Here is a 14,607-nt window from a genome sequence, read left to right as displayed (position 1 = left end):
GAGGGGACAGCGGTGGTGGTAGAGTGAATGCAGAAGTGGAGTAATATATGCCCCTCTTATCGGAGCGGAATGCGCTCCTCGAAACTCTCCTCTGCTGCCGGTTTTCGCCGAGCTGCCGCAACAGCCTGCAGCAGCGCCCCTGGCGGCGGAGGCTTGTGTCGTTCTGTCGCTACGGTATCGCGCCTACCACTCTATAGGCCAATGTCAGTGTCTCTCTATCTTTTCTTCATCGCGGAGTGACGGTGCTTTGATATGTCACAAATAGGCGGCGGCGTTTCTTGTAGGTGATGCATTTGGCGCTGTGTCTGCAACTGTATAGCCTATTCTTCATAGAATAGCAGAGCAGAGGAACGAATGGAAAGATGGTCAGGCGTTGGGAGTGAGAAGCCGTGTCATGATAGCCTAGGCATGACAAAAAGCTCAGCGAAGGACGAGCTTTGCGGGATCTTTCGTTTTGCGCTGAAGGTTTCCACAAGATCGCGGAGTTGGTTGGAGCACGGAGGACACGAGAGTCGACCATATGAAGTGCCTGTCAAAGAACGTAATGGTTAAACAGTCCAAGTCTGGTCATGACTGTGTATTTGTGAGAGCTGCCTTGCATTTGTGAGGATAGAATGTACAGAAATATGTGTGTGCTCTCTGTCTATAGTATATACTGCACTCAGCGAATAACAGTAAGGAAGTCGTGGGTAGGCTTTCGTCGTAAGGTATTATTAAGAACATGGTCGTAAAGTCAAGTGAAAGTAAAGACAAATTATCCGTCCTTCGCGATTCTTTCGTCGTGGCATTAGTTGGCCCACGAACTTTCAGCAAAGACCGCACAAATGCCGTTCAACAGCGAGAAGTACATGCCGGTACAGAAAGGACACACTCACCCGTGTAGCAGAGGCTGATGAAGGTCTGCGCGTGAGTGCGGATGTGGTCTCGGCTGCACATTGCCTCCTTGGGTAGCTCCAACCTGTGGATCAGGTGGTCGAGGAAGTCGCACGCGATCACACCGCAAACGTCCCACTTGAGGGTCGAGACCACCACCAGTTCCCAGTCCTGTGAAGACCAATGGGAGATATTGAGAAAGATGACGTCACGACCGGTGCTTACACAAGACGGGTCATATGCGGTTAAAACGACAAGAGTACGTGTGAAACAAAGCATGCGGAGTCCTAACAACACCCAATATTTTCAAAAAGACTTGTTGATTGTGGTTAAGAATGATCACCACACATGTCAGCACACCTTTCTCTAAGGCTCGTTTAAATACATGAGCTTTCCTAGTGTTCTGTCTTCGTGGGAAGGTGCCTGGAATTCGAAGCTCGTGATTACAAGTAGAATTAAGTAGCTACTGCACTTCTTGTACCGAAAAGTAGTCTGTAAGAAGACATAGCGGCGCGTTACGCATAAATGTACATAGAGACGTATAAATTCCGTCTTTACACTGAGGGCTTCGCCACCCGCGATTGACGGCGCTGCATCAGAGGTGTCGCAAAGACGTGGCTGCATCCTCGTACAAAGACATATTCTTTTTTGTTTCTCTCTCCCCAGTCATAAATCCCAGCCTGCTCGACGCATCGGCGTCGCCGCCGCCACCGTCAAAGGTCTTTACGAAGAAGCCTGCCTGTCTAAGCAGGACGCTAATCCTCGTGCTACGCGTAAAGAAAGCAACGCCGGATGACAGAACGACGAGGATGCGCATGACGGTGCCGACGACACACGCCTGCACGCTGCGTGTACGCGGCGTGTAGGAGCGTGGGAACGTCGCGGGGGCGTGCGAGCCCCGAAGCCGGCAGCGTACAGTGGCTCGAAATATCTCGCAGAAAGGCAAGCGCCCGTCGCGTCGAACCTAAAACGCGCGCCGGCCGGTGTTACGCACGGCCAGACAGACGCCGCTGTGGGAGAACAAAGCGAGACAGAATGGATTCCTGAATGTAAAGAGATAAAAAAAGAAACTACTGGCGCGATGCACGCGAACGTTCCCAGAGTGAAGGTATTAAGTTTCGACGAGGTAATCTATCGCTGGCTTGCTCTCTTTTTTTCGATGTTTTTGTTTCATTCTTTCTTTTTTTCATGAAATGCAACCAACGTGGGCAAGGAATGTTCCGGCGAAAGTAGGATAGCTGCGTTCAAAGGGAGCAACATCATAAAGAAGTAACAATTAAATAAAGTGGTGCTATGTTGAAGAAAGACTAGTTGAGGAAAAAGAACGACGGACAGACCGCCGTAAAGACGCGGACGGATGGACTTACAGATAAGACCGAATAGATAGATAGATAGATAGATAGATAGATAGATAGATAGATAGATAGATAGATAGATAGATAGATAGATAGATAGATAGATAGATAGATAGATAGATAGATAGATAGATAGATAGATAGATAGATAGATAGATAGATAGATATACAATGGAATGTCTTTCGCCTTCTACTAGTCTGCATCACACAATGACAACCAGCAATGGGGAGCCATTGTGTCTAGTGTCTGCATTGGCGACATGCTCACGCACGCAAGCACGAATGCGAATGCCATTAGACCGTTGCACGATAGAGGCGAATGCCATTAGACCGTTGCACGTACTATGCCCGAGATGAGATCTAGTAGATGACGTTCCCACCACGCCTTTTGAGCGCATGTCCATCAAGAGGATGGTCTGAAGAGCGCAAGTTCAAAGGAATCGATTGGAGGGTAATTTAAAGGAAGACGCGGCCGAATGCTTTGACGGCTCCGGCAAAGGTGCCGGGACGCCTAAGACAGGTAATTTGGCGACCGCATTCGCGCGGTGAAATCGCGTATTTGTTTCTTGATAGTGGCTGCCTGGCTATTTGTGTCACTGCCTCGGCGAAGCGCTTCGAAAATTACACTGAGAGGTAAGCTAACGCGCCAGCGAGAGATTGCTTGAATGCCAACTTACGAGACACGCGGAATGAAAATGGCTGCTCCGAATTTCATCCAGCGTTCTGCGTGTACAATGTCGACCTTAGGATAAAATAATGGCATAGATGCTTTGCGCTTTGTTTAATGCATCTTAAACACTGTTGTAGGACACAAATTTCTATGAAAGATACAAAAGTCGAAGTCTCAAAGCAGAAAATATGTGCTCCCCGAAACGACTCCACGCTAGAAAAGTGTGGATGCAGACAGTGCTTGCGAGTCGTCCTGCGGGAAGGAATGATTCACCAACATATAACGCCATTTCCGTTGTCTTGATGGCTCCGAAAACGGAGTGTATACACGCTCATTGACAGTGCACTAACAGCCACGTTATACGCTTTTAAAGGTGTTACCGAGCACCTTTATTTGCAGAGTGCATATCCCGACGCCACATACAATGAAGAAGTATTACCAGCTGCAGTAAGCGGAAATAGAAGCATTCGTTTCGCGTGCAGTACGTAACACCAATCAGAAACCGAGCACAAAAGACAACCACGCGACGAGTTCAAGCGACTAAATAGTCAAAACCCGCTCATGTGTAACCCAAGGGCATTCCACCGCGGGTTTATGTGCACTCGCAGCACGTAATCGCAATTCGATTATTAGCATACTCTCGACACTAGATACTTCTTTTCTCTTATAGAGTAGGAAACGTGGTGCCCGTGGTAATGTCCCGTCGTTTCGCTGCGGCGATATCACCGACGCACCGCCAAGAGAATCACGAGACGGTGGACAAGGCCAAATTGGGTGGAGTCACCATTTGTGCGTCGCCATGCCATGTCTGTAAGGCATCTCTTCCTGCCTGGGCCGGCTGACGCTGACTTCGAGGGGACTGCGCCGCGCCGTACATTACCAGCAGCCTCGCACCCCAACCCCTTCTCCACTGGCTTCACTTGCCTGGATTGCTGCCATGCCATTCCCGTGAAGCTTACTTTTTTTTAACTCTTTCGTAACTTCCGTTCGCTGTTCTTACGGTGGCGGGCAGGGGCATGAGCCGGGACGTCGAAGTAAGCCCGATTACCGTCGTAACCGAGACTGTATTTCGGAAATCTTCAGTCTGCTATGCGTTACGAAGTGGAATTTAGGTTCTAACATGGTTTGATTTCGGTAGGACAGAGTTTTTTTTTTTTTTTTTTAATATCCGAGATCGACAGCTCCACTACCTGTTTCCATTACCAATGTGTCTTCGTCTTGGAAGGACTGTCGACATTTGTTCTGCTATGTCTAGGATCTTTAGGTTATGTCTATTCTTGTACTGGTCCTGTGTAGACTTCGGACGTGTAAGAGCTGTGTGTTCATCGGTATTCTCAGCACACAGGTACATACGCACAAAGGCGTTTGAAACGCATACACATTTAGAGCTGCGTACCAGGATCAACAACAACACGAATGCCACAGCTACTGACACCTACACGCTTAACGCTATGTATTTACAAGCTGGCACCGCATACACCCATAGGGCTAAATGCGAACAGGGTGGTGTGACGCCATGGAGGTAAGGCCTCTTTTCTGCCCTTAACACCGGGAATGGACCGCAGCCTCTTGATACAACAGAAAGGGCAGCTCACGCCCGGACAACGAGGTTATCCGGAGCCCACAAACTTCTACGCGTATACCTCTACGTCGACCGGACCGTGTCCGATGGACACGACGGAAGTTCCCCAGCCTCTCACTCACGCGTTCCCACAGGCGTCGATTGGAATGCATCCCGAGGGCGTCTGTGGTTTCGCGATCGACACCGAGCCGATCCTTTCTTTTTTTGACGCCGCGTGGAACCTTTCAGCGGCGGCGCCGCCATGGGAATGAGCGGCGGGAGAACTGTACACTGCACCTCTGGCAATACGTCACAGATCACATCCGCGCAGCGCATTGACAACACTCTCAGTATGTTAACCGATCAGCTGCGAGAAACCAGGCAAGAAAAAACTTTAATCATCCGGAGCGCGCTGGGGATCCGTCCTTCGCGCACAGAAGGATCAGCCGTGGAACCGGAGAGCGGTGATTCTTTCCAGCCATTCGCCTGGGTTTGGTTGCGGACTAAATGCCGTTAATACTGCACGGATTTAGTGTTACAATTGCCCTCGGATCAGTTCCACGCGAAATTCACGATACGCTCAAATTAGATGCACTGGTTCGTATGTAATGTCAGAACGGACGCTGTGAAGTTCACTCGATCGCTATCTCCCACTTGGCACGTGCCTCTGCGTTGTCGTGGGAGCGTCCAATAAATATATACGCATCGTGCTGTCTCCCGTGCGGTGCCGCGTGACATTTTACAAGAAGCCTTGTCCGGTTTCGCGTATGGTTTCAGAGTGCCTGAGCCACCGCTGACAATAGTCATGGTTATCTCTTCACTGTAACAGTTGCGGTTGCCATCCATCTTTTAACGATACCACTTTCTTGTCAAAATACCATGATGAGCGCGCGCGCCTCATTTCAGAAGCTTATCACATCTACAATAGCGGCGAGGCATGTGTAAGCCTCCCCTCGATTTCCCTCCTTCCGAAGGAGATAGAATTCATGTCTCGTTGATCGCCTTACTGCCTCTGAGCAGGCTGAGTTTTTCTGTATTTTCATTACGTTAGTGGTGAAGTATATTTATGCTGACTGAAGGAATAAAGCACATTTGATGTTAGTCAGCGCCGTGGTCTCGTGTCATTTCTTGTCCCGTCTTTTTTAGCGCTGTTTTTCACCCGTAGCCATGGTTCTTTTTTATTTCTCTTTTTGCGATACGAATCACCACTGTCTTTACCTGTCTTTAACGCGGTACTCGCGGAAAACGAGGCGCACTGGCAGTTAATGGGAACAGGACTACAAGCAGCGGAAACAATTTTTCCTGCTCCATTAGAAGCTTGTAACTGTGGCCGACATTCTTTATGGTGTGTGGACTTGTGGGTGAGGGGCACTACGTATCTTTCCATATCACCCAAGAGAGCAATAGAGAAGAACGCAGCAGCGAGGTTCGCATGACACCCAGATGCACGCTGCATTCCAGCCTCGCTAAGGAGCCGCTACACGTTCCACCCGGGGCCGTACCCACAAAGAACTTCCGTACTGCAAATGACATCGACATACGCGAAATATACCTCCGTAGAACACCCGTCGGACATTCCGGGCTACCGAAAAAGGCGGGCGGACGCACCATTATGCGGCGGTATGTGAAGCGACGTCGACAGCGCCACAATGTCTTCTTAATACTACTTGGTCTCCGAGGCCCGCATGCGTAAGACGCAGGGGTGAGACGCCCAACACATGGCCCCGGGACGTTCAAATTCACTCGCGACATCCCCCTTAAAATTTGGCCGGGTTCTCTCGTGCCACCTGCCACATTCCTGGAGGCACAATCGGGTATACGCGAGCCTGCTGGTGCTTCAAGAGACCACCGTACACGGAAAGAGGTCGCCCCGAGTGTGGTGCCAGCTAACCAGACCTTCTCTCAATGGCCCCATTCAAGCCGCGCAGAATGGAGCCCAGTTCATCCAGCGAATTCCTTCTAGGGTCAGGCGGTAGACACCGCACAGGAAGTGGACCGCAGTTGCATGGAACTTCCGAGTCTTGTTGAAGAAAAAAAAAAGCCCGCCTCCCTTTCGCTGCACCTGAATAACCTTTTCCCACTTTTTCAGCCTCTTTTTTTTTTTACTACGTTCACCGACCTTTCACATTTTCCCGTTTTTATTTCTTACTACATTCCCCAATGCGGACCTGACAACGTCTCAGTAGCCGCCGTGGCATACGTGCATTCGGCAAGTCCTTGATCTCGTCAGTGCCTCTATGAGAAAGCTAGAGCACGAGGGTCTCAGCTTTCGCAGCAGAGTAGGGAACGGAACAAACACGTGAGGAATGCGGAGCGCCCCCTACTTTGTGCTCGGGTCGTCCCACCACCACTCTACGTCGGGTCGCGAACCTCGCGACAGGTTCCCAAACGGTGGTTGCGGCCACTCGACCCTCCCCCTTCCCCATCTCCCCTTTCCCCACCCCCAACCCCCTTTTCTTCACCCACCCCACCGTACACGTCGCCTTTTCTTGCTTTAGAGGCGTGGTTCTGGTAGTTCACTGTAGTTCTGGCCCGCCTCGGTTGGCCTAGGGTTGGATGGATCCGGGACTCGGCTTGACCGGTAGCTAGGTTCGTTTATTCCTCTCGGTTTTCCCACCACAGCTAAGAAGCAGTGGGTGAATGGGAGAGCGGAGGCGGAGCGAGCGTCCGTCTGTTCGATTCACCACCCCACGTTCCATTGATGCTAAAAAGGACTCCCCCTTCATCGCCTGGTTTGTTGCGGGGCCCACGTCGGCAGTGGAAGCCGGTGTCAGAAAGGTTAGGTTCATTCAAGAGTTTCAACCTGCCGTGCGAATTCTTTTACTTTTTTTTTTCTCCAGTTCCCTGCCCACGTCGCGGCTTATCCCACACACGCGCGCCGGAGACGCCGCGTTTTCTGAATGAATCGATGGAATGTGGATATCGGAGGGAAACACGCGGATGAAAGGAAGGAAACGCGAGAAAAATTTCGCGTTTTCAACGCCGAAAGTAGAAATAGCTGTTGGGACTCGACGGAACGGCGGCAGCATGTCTAGTGGCAAAGAAAGGTTGGCGCGCTTATCTGGAGCGGCACCCGACAATGGGGCATAGAAAGAATCTAACTGCCAGGCCGGACAGCGTGAAAAGGACCTCTGGTATGCGACAGGAGGAACCACGACGCTGAGGTGTGCGGTTCGGGGTGTGGGTACAGGGAAGGGGCTCGGGCCGTTGCTTCTGGTGGTGAAGGGAACCTGAATGCTCTTAGGGGGCCGACGCTGGGCTTCTTGAATGCGACGACGGCTACATCAATGTAAACAAGAATTCCGTGATGCCGATTCTATTACGCCCTTCGCCTCTTTTAAGTGTTTGCTTGCTTTTCGACCTTTTATGCTTCTTTTCGACTTATTCCACTCGGTGCGGTTGAAGAATTCCCGCTGAACCTTGCCGACTGGCGCTGTGTGGGCTAGGGAGTGTGTGCTTGTGTTTGTTTGTGAATATGTGCATCACGCTCGTCTTGCTTCTTTCTGACTAATCGCTTCTGCCCGACGGCTCCTTCATGCCGCTGTCTTGTGTGCGTACGTGTGTTCTACGCCAGGCCCACTCGCTCATTCATCGGCTGGAGCTCATTCATGCGAGCGTTTAGAAGCGGCGCAACTGCGGCTCAATACATGGGTTTTCGTACATAACGCGGCTGTTTCTACGAGGAGACTTCGACGTGTACTATGTGTGCCCCGAGGGGCCCATTCATGAAAAGGCGGAAATTCCCAACGAACTCGAAGGGAGCGGCGTCGTGGATTGTAGCGCTGGGGACAACGTTGGCAGTCACTTTCATTTTGTCGATATTTTTTTGCTACCTACCGAATCTTGGACGACTGCCATGCTCGCATTTGGCCTCCGCCTACCATGCCGTTTGGCATGAGCCACCGCCGTTGGTTTCTTCGGCTGTGTATACACGGTATCATTTGATGCTATGGTATGTGGTTCATTCAGAGGTGTTTGCGCTATTTGTTGGACGCCCTGGCAACGAAGTAACGTTCGTGTCATTGGAGTAAAGCTTCTCCGATTCTCATAGACGGGGAAGGTACGCAGAAGCAAGGGTGGACACGCGGCATACTTACATAGTGTAAGTCATACGCCACGTACTTGCATTTCGTATGTCAGGGTTTGCACAGTCAAGCTAACTAGGCATTCCACAAAAGAGTCTAGTTTCTACAAGAACTGGAAAGCGACGATTCTCACTTTATAACACTCATGCTGCAATCATGTCGCTGTCTTTACGAGCCTGAACAAGGACACATCAAAAGAAGGCTGCTGTGGTTACAGAATCACACGCGCACAAAGAAACACAAAAAAAAGATTGTTGCGTGCCAGTAATGCCATGAATCGACGCGTGACGTCTTCGTTGCGCTTTCGGTTAGCCTCACCGTGCCAAACCACTTATGTTCCACTAAACTACACCGCCTGTGATTCCCCCGCCACTTGCACCATCACCTGCACACTCCTGATTATAAGCCGCGTGCTCCTAATCTTGTCGGCACGACGCGCCTCTGAAGAGCCCCGTCGGGTAAAAAAAATAAATAAGGGAAAGTTTCGCAACAAACACCACGCACAACTACTGCCGTTTATAGACGCGCTACTCCGCATTCCTTCACGCTCTCATAACCGCAAGAGAAACCTTCCGCCTTCTGCGAAAGTGAGGTCTCGAAGAATGGCAAGGTTGCAACTCAACTTATACGAGGTGTACCAATGCGTAAGCGTCGTCGAGCCTGGAAGTTCAATCCTATGAGCTGTGCATAGGCGAGAGAGGGAGAGAGCAGTTGAGTACACCGCTTATAGCCTCAAGTCTGTGCGGCTGCGTAAGAGACAGAAAAAAAAAATGCGTTCGTAAATAGCTATTGGAAGTCAAAGGCGGCCGACAAACGACGATGAGTCGACGGTGAAGAGAGAACAGTTCCTCGAAGCGAAAGGGTGAGTCGAAGAAGGAAAAAAAATAAAGAAGACGGCGATTGTGATTGCCGCTCGTGGACGCAGCAGGTTCCCAAGCGGTCGCAATATACGTCTCCCTATCGATAAATCCGTGCAGTACTGCCGAAGCTACGAGAAGATTCCCACAAAAATTATATATAGAAAAAATGCTGGAGCTTGTGGAGCGACGGAAGCTGCAGGCACGCCAGTTCAATGCCAGCATAGGAATGATGGGGTATTTAGTTATCCGCGATAAGTTAGTCGTGTCGACTTTTGTACAGCTTTATGGTTTCGTAAGTCGATCTTTTCCCGGCGAAATAATGCGTTATAAATGAAGCAATATGGAATAATAATACGAGTATGCAGATGTCTATTACCTTGTCGAATTGGATAAAAACCAGCGGGAAACAAGCGGGATGTTATGATTTTGTTTTGTTTCGTATGACGCATGGCTGCTTCACGCACGCGCAAAGGTGGTTGCCGCAAGCATTCTGTGTACCTAGAGCATTTCAAGCATTCAAGCATTCTGTGTACCTAGAGTTGCATGTGCTAAAATGTTTGTAGAAAAACTCCCTGCTCGAAACACGTCTCCCCTACTGAACGACGCGTACAGCTGGGCGCCGCCATGTTACTCTCAGCAGTCCAGCGCATGCTAAACGTATGTGCATTGTGGCCCGCATCCAGTGTGCTCTCGGAATTCAGCCTTATTCCCTCCTTACCCCCACTGCCACCTAAGCCAAACGACTCCCGCGGAAAGGGCAAACGCGGTGCTGCACGGATTTAGCAAGACGCTAAGTAAGTTACGCGCTCGATGCGCAAAACCTGTAGCGTGCGGCAAGACCACATGTGTGCTCGGCTCTGCGGCGGCATTTCCTGTTTTGAAAGAAACCGGGCGCCAAGAATGGCGGCTTGCACACGCCGCGGAAGCTTTATAGGCTGCGTGCAACCGCAGGTGACGACTCGGTCTCGACTTTGCGCCCACTCAACTGCCACGATCTGACCACGCCCCTAAAACCACTAGCCTCCCTCGTGGTTTGCAGTCACCCCTTCGTACAAACGGGCTGTATGATGAAGACATTCTGCGACTGCAGTCGACGTCGCTGGAGGAACGTTCGCTTTTTCTTTTTTAACTCTCTCTCCCTTATTCTGGGAACTCGTCGCATCGAATACTTTATGTCGGCAGAGGAATGAAAAATATGTGCTCTGAAACTGGAGGTTGAGGGAGTCACTGTGCATAGCCTTACTCGACGCGCTGCCCTTTAACGCGATCAAAGATTTTGAATGAACTTACGCAAATTTGAACGAAAAAGTTCTAGTGGTAGGAAAGAAAAGGAGACGGTTCCACTGGCCCAGTCCTGGCCATTCACGTGCCTGAATGTTCAATGAATATCGCTAGAGTTTCACAACCCTCACAGTGATTCACTACGGACAAAAGCGTCATCTATGGTGCGTAATAATTAGAACTGGCCTGTCAAGACCTTTTGCCATCCGGAAGAGTTGTCTTTCTGCTAACGAGTTTCAGCGTGCTGCTACAACACAATGAGTTAGCACATGAAATTGTAGCGTAAAACCACATCACATCAAGACATCGTTATCTTAGAGACCTTTAGCTCACTGCTACTCCGCATACCACCTCCCTTCATCCCTTCCCCCCAACGTAGGGTAGCAAACCGGACGCGCGTCTGGTTAACCTCCCTGCCTTTCCTTCATTTCCTTCCTCCTCCTCCTCCACCTCAGAACTTTGTCATCCTGGTAAAGATCTGCTCTTGCAGGTAGAGCTACGCGAGGCCTTCCGTGAATGCTCGATGCGTTCCTAGTGGAATGTGCAAATCTTTTTCGTGGACGAGGTGACATCACTATCGTCAGTGGTACGTTTAAGAAAGAACTGACACTAACCTAATGCATCTATACACAGGGCCGCCTTTCGGAACCTTGTTTGCCTGGTATACGGCCTTGTCCTTCGACCACAGTTTTCGAGAGCCGTGTTTGCAAACTGTGGCCACTCGTGTTTGTTTCTTTATGTATTCCCTTCGAGCAGCGTCACATACCTGTACTCGGTGGTTTGGCACGAATCGTCAAGCGCGACATGTGTGTCATTGTCAAGCGCGCTGAGGAGGAGGACAAAGCAGAGGCCTGCTGCGTGGCCTTTTGCGGGGCGTTGCTGTTGCCGCATCGCTGTGGGCCGCGGCTCTGTGCACCGCCGCCGACAGGAACTGACCGCGGCGCCGCGATATGCGGAGGGGGGGGGCTGATACCGTGTCTCCGGTGCCCACTACTGTCAACGCCGCGCGCCGGCCCCGATAAGATATCGCTAGCTGGATCCGGAGAGTGAAAGCGAAGCGCCGGCGCTCCTTCCCAAGAGCAACGATATTGCTATGGGCCACCACCGCTTCGTCCCTTTCACTCCTCGGCCACTTTCTCTTTCTTTTGTTCATTCTTTCTAATTCGTTTGCTTTCCTTGTCCGGTCGGCTAGTCCTGTGCGTTTCTTCTTGGTCACTCGCTCTTACTCTCAGGACTCGAGAGGGCGTCGGGGTGTCGGCTTTCTTTGATGCACTGGCGACGTCGCCGTCTTCGGGTCTCGAGAGCTCCGTGAATGAAAGTGTAAAAGGCCCTTCCCAACAAGTACACGCGGTACGGTTCTCCTTGCCGCTTCCATTCACAAAAACGCCAGACCCGTGGCGCGGCTCGCCCTCTCTACAGCAGCCTTGAAGAAGGCAGGCAGCAAGTCGCTCTGTGTGTTAGCCGCCATCGCGAGGATGCGATTCCGAGATATAACGCCGCTAAAGTCGCATGGACTCTTGCAATCATGCGTGCGCGTGCTTGTCTCTTTGTGTGTGCGGGCGAGGTTCGTCCGTGTGAAGACAAGAAGCGTAATCTTCGCCGGCAAAATATCCCTTTCGTTTCGCCACGCGTCTCGTGTGATTTCCGCTGTACGCTTTTTTTTTTTTCACTCGATGTAAGCGTGGTAAGCGAGTGTCAGGCTGGCTCGGCAGCGGACCTGCAAATGTCAGCAACTTGTCGAACGCGAGGCGCGATCGATCATTCGTGCAGCGTATGGGGTTGGTTTCACCGCAAGACTTTCGCGAGTACTGCAGAGATTGGCTACTGTAGGACGGATGTGCCCGTCTACGAGGCCTTAGATGATACGCAAGGATGATCCCGGAGTCATCGATGAGTTCGAAGGGTCTGTCGTAGAATATTCGACACTTTACACTTTTTCACCTCCGTAAATTCGCGACTGCTCAAGAAACGTTTCTGGTTACAACGCCAAGTGTTCATTTTCCTAATGAACTCAGATTGTTAATTACGTCGGAATTAACGTGTTTTTTTTTTTTTCGCTCTGTTTTGTACTTCCTTGGTGGTACACACTTTTACTGGGGCACGAACTGAATTAATATGTTCCCCATCATTGCGTTTTACTAATTTATCGGAGTAATGAAACATAATTGTAGTGGTAGCAACTTCTGTAGCTCAAAGGAGTTCACCTGCAGCTCAAAGAGAACCCTTTGAGTGCAGGTGAAGGTAACCTCGCACACCCCTGGGGCTCAGTGCGTAACTGGTAGTTAAGTTAATTTGTCTTTTTGTTAATCGTTGGAAGCTCAGGCGCGCTGTCAATCACAGCTGGGAGACCTTGACACATGCACTGCAGGCGCACGCCTATGCACGTGGCGCGCTGAGTGAAATGAGAAGTTGTGTTCGCAGTCGACGCATCAGTTCTCAGTTAACTCCCGAACCAGCATCACGGGACTCGCACCGGATATCGGCCAGCGTGCGAAGCCGATGACGTTGCTGCAGCAGTCATCACAGAGCCGGCGTGCGACGTGAAATAAGAACAAGAGGGTAAAAATAAATACAAGTAAAAGAAACACCAGTGAGACGAGTGGCGGTGCCTGCGCTGCAGAGCAGGAGCAGTGATCGCGCAGGCAGTGGCCTCGGCGTGCCCAGCCGACTGACAGGCGCCTTCGACGCGAGCTGATCCTGCTAAATAAACAAAATACGATGCAGACAAAGACGTATATTATGTGTCTGGAATTACGAGCTGGCAGTCGCATTGCATCATATGCACCGCACACTTAGAACAAGACGAGACTTCTTGGCAAACACCTCTTTTTGGGGGAGTAAACGGTGATCGGAGATTCGACACCCTTTTTCTGGAGTCATTGTAGACCCCGATAGAGTCTACGTTGTTTCAGGCTGAGCTAAATAGGGGGTAATCTTACTCTATTCGGAAGTTAAGAAACTCCGGAAGAATGGGAGTTGTACGTGGTGAAAATTTTACACCCGAGAAAAAAGGAGTTTCTGGAGCTTCTTAGACTACACATATCCATTATTTTGGCTCTGTATACAGTGCCTCTTCCTTTTTACACAAACTTTCAGTTAGTTTGTAGAAGCACTAAGCAAAATGGGAAGTGGGTGCACGGCAGCGAGCAGCAGAAAACACTTGCAAATTTAACATTGACTTCAATAGTAACCGCGCTGTATTTTCCTATTTCGGAGGCTATACGAAAAAAAGAAATCTTCCACATCAATACATGCTAATTGATTGCTCGTCAGTTGTTTGCATGGCTGCGAGATTTCTACCCTACGTAGACCTTTTGTTGGCGCAGTTGCGGCCGAATAGTGATGGAACCGTTGTTTTGCTTGCGCGTGACCGGAACCCAGCGGACGCAAGTGGAGTGGTGAATATGGGGTTGGTCACTGTTTCCGGTGTAAGAATCTTTTCGTCCTTGCTGTCTTTCTTACGTTGCTCACTCGCTTTCTGTTTCCCCGCCCTGTTGATCCTTCTTTCTTTTCTCGGTTCTTACTTTACTCCGACCAGTTTTGGGTGGACCGTCCGCGCATGGCGTGCCGTGGGCCCATTACCGAGCCGCGTACGCCCCCTAGCGGAGAAAAGTACGTAACGGCACAACGTGGAGGAAATGAAGAAATAGAGAAGGGCTGAGTAGTCAGAAAACGGAAAATGACTGGGTAACAATGCAGGGCGACGGTAGAACGAGTTTTTTCGCTCCAAGAAGCGTGAAAGTAGTGCCCCGCCATTTCTGCCATTTTTTCTTTTTTTTTTTCAGTGGGCGTGGAGAAAAGAAAGATTGTAAACTGAACTGAAAGAAACGTGCGGTCTGGAGTATTGCGGAAGTGTTTGCTTTATTTACACCCATGTTCAATGATGGGAACTCTGCTGCGAGCTATGGCTCGACTTCGTGTT

General features: G+C 50.4%; 1 protein-coding gene across 4 annotated transcripts in view; it reads right to left on the bottom strand.

Moving 5' to 3' along the window:
* LOC119401763 (G1/S-specific cyclin-D2) overlaps nt 1–14,607 on the bottom strand; it is a 321,278-nt gene that overhangs the window by 31,328 nt on the left and 275,343 nt on the right. For all 4 annotated transcript variants that reach the window (XM_037668731.2, XM_037668730.2, XM_037668732.2 and 1 more), the window contains one exon: nt 876–1,044. In XM_037668731.2, the coding sequence (XP_037524659.1) occupies nt 876–1,044 (169 nt within the window). The remainder of the gene's footprint in view (nt 1–875; nt 1,045–14,607) is intronic.

The sequence above is a fragment of the Rhipicephalus sanguineus genome, chromosome 8, assembly GCF_013339695.2.
Source record: "Rhipicephalus sanguineus isolate Rsan-2018 chromosome 8, BIME_Rsan_1.4, whole genome shotgun sequence".
NCBI classification, from domain to species: Eukaryota; Metazoa; Arthropoda; class Arachnida; order Ixodida; family Ixodidae; genus Rhipicephalus; species Rhipicephalus sanguineus.
This window is presented reverse-complemented; position numbering and strand designations above follow the sequence as displayed.